The following is a 6,000-nucleotide window of genomic DNA, read 5'->3' as shown; positions in this document are numbered from 1 at the left end:
GGTGAGTGAGAGAGCGGCTAAGGTGTAACTTGGCTGCCCACCCGAGTGAAACCACTACGGGCTCATGTTCAGAATGTTATTTCTTATCAATAAAAAATATGAATCAGAATCAAACAGACTCATAAAAACACCAGTCCTTGAGGACAAAAAATAAGACACAAGGAACCAAAGCGCTTTATTTCTGCGGGACGCCTCCAACAGCAGCAGCCGCTGCCTGACACCTGCCGGCCATGAGGCAGCGCAGCACTCCCCGACCCGCCCGCCGCCTGCCTCCCCCCCTCAGCTTCAGCGGCCGCGCCGGGTTCCGGCCCGGAGCGTGGGGGCCGCCCAAAGCCGGGCGGAAGCGGCGCCGTGCCGGAGCCGCGCGGGCGGGCGGCGCATGCGCGGGCGGGCGGGGCCGCGCCTGGGTTCCTGCCTGGCGCCGCAGCTCCGGCGCGGGGCGGCCCGCAGGTAACGGCTGCGCCGCTCTTAACGGCCGCGGGGCCCGGGCGGGGCCTCCCGGGGAGGGGATGGCCGCCCTGAGGCGGCTCCGTGCCCCGCCGGGCGCGGGGCTGCTCGGCCCCCCGCTACGGGGACGGGGCAGCGGAGGGAGAGGGCCTCCCCGTCAGGGCACGGCGCGGGGCAGGTGCGGGAGGTGGGTGTTCGCTCCTCGGCTGGTCTTGGGGTGGCCCTGTGGGGAAACGGGGGTTGGACGCGGTGATCCTTGGGGGTCCCCTCCAACTGTTTGTGTTCTGTGATTTTCTACGCAAACACGCACATAATGTAGTGACACGAGAGCTCATACTTACAGGAGAACCTATAACGAGGTGTGTTTTGCTTGCAGCAGTGCTGACCTGTTTCTTTTGGGGGGAATGGGGTTACAGTTCCAGCTGAAGAAACGAACTCGATCTACATGTGCTTCACTACTCCTTGGAAGAATGACAGATGACAAAGATGTGCTTCGAGATGTGTGGTTTGGCCGAATACCAACCTGCTTCACGCTGTATCAGGATGAGATAACCGAAAGGGAAGCTGAGCCTTACTATGTGAGTATAACAACGGCAGCATGGATGCTCTGATCACATACGTGTGTTTGTTTTGTTTAATCTCATCATGCATGCTGCTAGATGTGTGGATTTTTGTTTTCTTATTTCTGGTACCTTTTGGATGTACCTTATTGCCACGCTGTGTGAGTCACCTCTCTTCAGAGCAGGTTCAAAATTTTAAGTTTGTTTCACCAGTGAGTTTAGGTTACAACAGATAACTAAGGCTTAAAAACGTCTATGAAAAAGTCAACAAATAAACAAAAAGCAGAGGCTGTGTGTACACTCATGGTGAGTTTGTATCTTCTTAGAGATCCTTCAGAATAAGGGATAGAGCTTGTATGTTGCCTGTCTACACTAAAATTGTTGAGGCATGTAGCATAAATACTGCAGCCAGTGTTTTTTATGAATTTCCTCTGCTTGTGGATGACTTCTACTCATTTTCTTCTCTTTAAATGCTAGCAGCTATGAGAGATGTAGTAGGAAAGGCAGCTCTGATGTCTTACCAGTACAGTGCTTGGTAAGCTGATGATACAGACAAGGGCGATGGGTGGATTTGAGCTGTAAATTGAAATGCTTTCTGTAATCACGTGGATGTTGATTTATAGCATGCTATGCAGTTTTCATCCTTTCTGCACTTTACAGACATTTGGTTAGTAGACAATATTGGCTGTTTTAGAGAAGCTTAAGTTTAAAAAGTACCAAGTATGTGAGAAGAAGAATCTTATGCTAAGAATTTAAGTGATTCTGAAATCCTTGAATCTTGTCATATTTTATGCTTTTTGGAAGATATTACTGGATAGAATAGTGTTCAATTAATAGCATCTTTGGTTTCTGATTTCCCTGTGTGTTTTGTGTGGTTTTTAGTAACTTAATAAAGCATTAATGCTTTTCGTTCAGTGATGATAGTGTTCAGCTCTCTATGCCTTAATTTCCACTGGTGAAGCAGAAGTACTTTTATATTGTGCACTTGACCTATTGCCAAATGCTTCTGAACTGTCTAGAAGTCTCTGATCTAACTTCTACAAAATATATATATTTTAAAATACATATGTGCATAGTGTGTAAGAGTTACATAAAAGGCACAAGCCTGAGTTTAGAGACATGCAATCTTAATCTGTATAACATCAGCGTGAAAACCCTGAAGCCATGTTATCTTCACAGTGAGGCCGACTTTCGAAGCCTAGAAAATAGTTTTAAGATGGTAGTGTTTCTTTTACTTGCTCCTCTTAAAGTGTGCACAGAAAATCTCAGGGCTTAATTCTCTCTTTTTGCAAAACCTTGTTATTCATAGGTCAGAATTCTTAAATGTTAGATTTTTCCCTCTTGCAGGTCATGTTGGAGCTGATAGTTGAAGTTTTGCTGCTTGAAGGGACCAAAGATGAATAATAGTAAAAGGTTAAATAGCAATCAAGGTTTTATATCTGGATTGAGTTCTTGTAGTTTCAGTGTACATCTGCATTAATGTTCTAGTTTGGATCTGGAGTGTGTTTGTGAAGCAAGCCTATGTTATTTCCACTTACTCTGCCAAGGTTTGTATCACACATCTGTCTTGGAGCACACAAGCTGAGTCTTTTTCCCGTGCAGCTGAAGCAGAAGATGTACTTTGGGCCTGTGATCAATGTGTTCCAGCTGCTAATGGGTGGTCAGTGTATGGAATCAAACTGGAGCTGAATTGAAATGAAAAACAAACAAAAAGCATATGTAGTGAACGTTCCCAGCCCTTGACACCAGTCGTTCTACTTCATACATCTCTTCTTATCAGTATTTATTGAAGTAGATAAAACCGCTGTGTTCCGGATTGCTTTCCTTGAACAGGGAGGAAATTCTGGCGTCATGAAGTTAAGAGGAAGAAAACTTCTGTTCTGAGAAACTTGCTTTGTGAAGGCAAAGGAAGACATAGGGAGAGAGGTTAGAAAAATAAACTAGAATCTGCGTGATCGATTTCAGTTTGAGTTGTGTGGTAGGAGACCCTTGGCTGCTAGATACATTAGAACAGCACAGGAATGAGACGTGCTTACAACACAGTATGGCATTGCATAGGGATAGCAGAGCTCATTTAAAACGATCCATTTTGGAAAGTAATGACATCAAGACTAAGCAGCTCAAGTCAAACACTGCTGTTTCTGCCAGATAGGTATCTGCAGGGAGTTCTTTAATTGTGCAAGAAATAAAGTACTCATTGGCTGAAATTGATCAGGTGTAAGGAACGAAATTACCACAGAAGGCAGTAAGGGTACTCTGCCCCAGGGACAGCCTCTGCTGGGTCACTCTTTACTCTTTCCAGTGGCAAAAGAATTGTTTTATTAAGAAGTCTGTAACAGCAATATGAAGCCATTCTGGGCTAGCATGCTTTGTTTCTTTTATCCTGTGTGCACTGGTGATCAAACCAGTCCAGTTCCTGTTAAATTGGAGTTGTGATTTTACAGTGTTTTGCATGTAAAAAAGTGTTTCCTTCTGCAGCAAAACCCAGGAAGATAGTTGGGGAGGTACTGTTTTTACATGAAGAATATTTTCCAAGCATTTACTTAGGCATTAGAATTCCTTGCATGTTATTTAATTTCTGTAGACAATATTCCTGTTATTATGATTAAATGCTGTAGCAATACCTAGTGTGCAAAAGGAAGGTGTTGCAGCTTGTACAATTTGGGAGATAGCATGTAGTAAACTAGTGGGTTTCATTCTGTCTTGTCATGTTTTTGAAGATTTTTCTTTTCTTAAGATGATGAGTTCTCATCATCTTATTATTTCAGTTTGCCTTTTTTCCCCTCAACAGTTTTGCATTGTTATTTGGAGTTAAGCTGGGTGTATATAAATTATGTGCATGTTTTTCACAACTCCTTTCCAAAATAAAGTTAGAAATAATCAAAAGCAACTAATTATTGTTGTGTCTTGGTTGTAATCAAGATCTAGTAATTTATCGTTTATTTTAAAAGGCACTAAATAATTCTGTTGGTCAGGGCCACTGACTTTTGAATTAAGATATGAGTATGAATTTTAGTTTTTTTTCATGTTCTCAAATGCTAATTTTTTTAATTGTTGGCACGGAGTGATCTTTTTATTCAATCTTCATTACTGTTGCAATGCTCAGCCGGATCCTGACAGGTCATGAACGTCAGCTCAGATTCACACCATGTACTGTACTTAAAAGGAGTTTACACCGGCTTTTTGTTTTTATACCAAGTAGGAGAAGACTTGTGAGGAGAGTAAGGCACCAAGTCTCACCTAACATTTTGGGAATTCTTACGCACACTTAAGGAATTTACCTACTGCTTTAGAATTCCCTTCAGGCTTCGTAAAAGTTGATCCCTTCTATAGGAAAAGACATTTTTAGACCCTCTGAGCCACAAAGCTCAACTGGAAGCAGGGTTTTCCATTCATATGTGCTATGCAGCACAGTGAGTGGCAAGCGTTATACCAGTCTGCTACTGATCAGCAGGCGGCATGGCAGGGTCGATTGCTAGACGACTTGAATCAGAACAAGGATTCTCTTCTGTTAATTCCCTATGTGTTATCATGCATTTTCCTATTAGATGTTTTCTATTGTGTGCTATTTATGTTGCTGTCTGTTGATTCTCTATGCTAAACCTACAAACAGTCTATTCATTAGAAACTTTATTTTGATGCTACCTTGTCTGCATATTTGTCTATGCAGTACTATAGGTCACGTAATTTGCTCTGAGCATCCCGTCTTTTAGGGTATTATATAGTGATGTATCAGTCTCACACTCAAATTGCAATTGTTACATTGCTTGCAATGTGATGTGAGTTGGGTGTGTTTGGTTTTCATAGCTTTATTCTAGCCTTTAGCAGGAAGTCTGCTCATGCAAGGTTATTTGTCACACATATGCTAAAAAAGCAATTAAGCAAATCTGACCTAGTGGAGCGAGCTTAATTTGAGTTAAAATGTCTTGTCATGAGATCACGTGTTGTTTTTAATGCATTAGGTTTTACAGCCCTATACTGAGATTTGCCTTATCACTGAACCATGGCCATTCATTCCCAGCATCCAGAAATATTGCTGTAGCATAATCAAAGGGTGAAGGGGTATGGGCTCGTTGACCTTCATGGACTGGCTTAGGAGTCCATGGGGGAGCAGCAAAAGAATTTGTGGAAGAGATGTCATTCTGGTGAACATGACTTTGCCTGAAGGGAAGGCTCCTGTCATGTGGCTAAAGTGTTGGAAAAGCTTACAATAATCTAGGAAGTAAACAGTTTTGTAGAATTCCAGTTTCTAAATAGAGGCCTCTGTAAAGGATTTAGCGTGATTTGGCTGTTGGAGAATTTGACTGAAGCCCAGCATGTTGTTACATACATGAAGTTTTTTTTCCTAAATATTTTTAGTATCTTTCCTCTGGAAATACTCAGTAATTGCCTTTAAAGATTACAGGATTTTGAAGAAAAACGTTTTGTGTCCACTGATGTCTTTTACCAAGTCCATACTGGTAAAAACTGCCACAACTAGTGGCAAAGGGATATTAAAAGGGGTAACAAAATGAAGATGTCTTTAAATTTATGGTTTTAAAGTTTTTTAAACTGATCTAATATGCTTTTAAATCTCTAGGATAATTAAAGCTAGAAAAATGTGAAAGAATCCAGTTCTATTGTCTTCTATGGAAGGGGAAGACTAAAGTAGAAGAGGTGGGAAGACCAAAAAAGCCCCCAAAAGAATACCGTTCTGAAGACTTAAGCTGCAAGGGGATATTTGTAGTTTGAGAACACTACGAAATCTCATGATGATTGGCACTAAAAATTGCTAGCTATATTACTTTCAGTTGACATAACTTAGGCATGTGATTTAAAAAGATGGACAGAAATGCACTGTTGAGATAATGTTGAAAGTATTTAAGTACTGATCTAAACATTATCAGTATACCCCTTTGGCAGGGGCACCGAGAGTTCAGAAGGTGCTGCAAATCATAGGATTATGGAATGTCTTGGGTTGGAAGGGACCTTAAAGATCATCTAACTCCACCCC

General features: G+C 41.9%; 1 protein-coding gene across 6 annotated transcripts in view; it reads left to right on the top strand.

The window, feature by feature from the left end:
* The first annotated feature begins 371 nt into the window (after positions 1-371).
* The window catches only part of ATG5 (autophagy related 5), a 78,260-nt gene continuing 72,631 nt past the window's right edge, over positions 372-6,000 (top strand). For 2 of the 6 annotated variants that reach the window (XM_040551499.1, XM_040551501.1), the window contains exons 1-2: positions 372-450; positions 864-1,025. In XM_040551499.1, the coding sequence (XP_040407433.1) occupies positions 918-1,025 (108 nt within the window). In that variant the 5' untranslated portion in view covers positions 372-450; positions 864-917. Of the gene's footprint in view, positions 451-517; positions 626-859; positions 1,026-5,586; positions 5,664-6,000 lie in introns of those variants that run through there. The other 4 variants (XR_005818199.1, XM_040551500.1, XM_040551502.1 and 1 more) reach the window with 4 other exon arrangements.

Source organism: Cygnus olor, chromosome 3 (genome assembly GCF_009769625.2).
Source record: "Cygnus olor isolate bCygOlo1 chromosome 3, bCygOlo1.pri.v2, whole genome shotgun sequence".
NCBI classification, from domain to species: domain Eukaryota; kingdom Metazoa; phylum Chordata; class Aves; order Anseriformes; family Anatidae; genus Cygnus; species Cygnus olor.
This window is presented reverse-complemented; position numbering and strand designations above follow the sequence as displayed.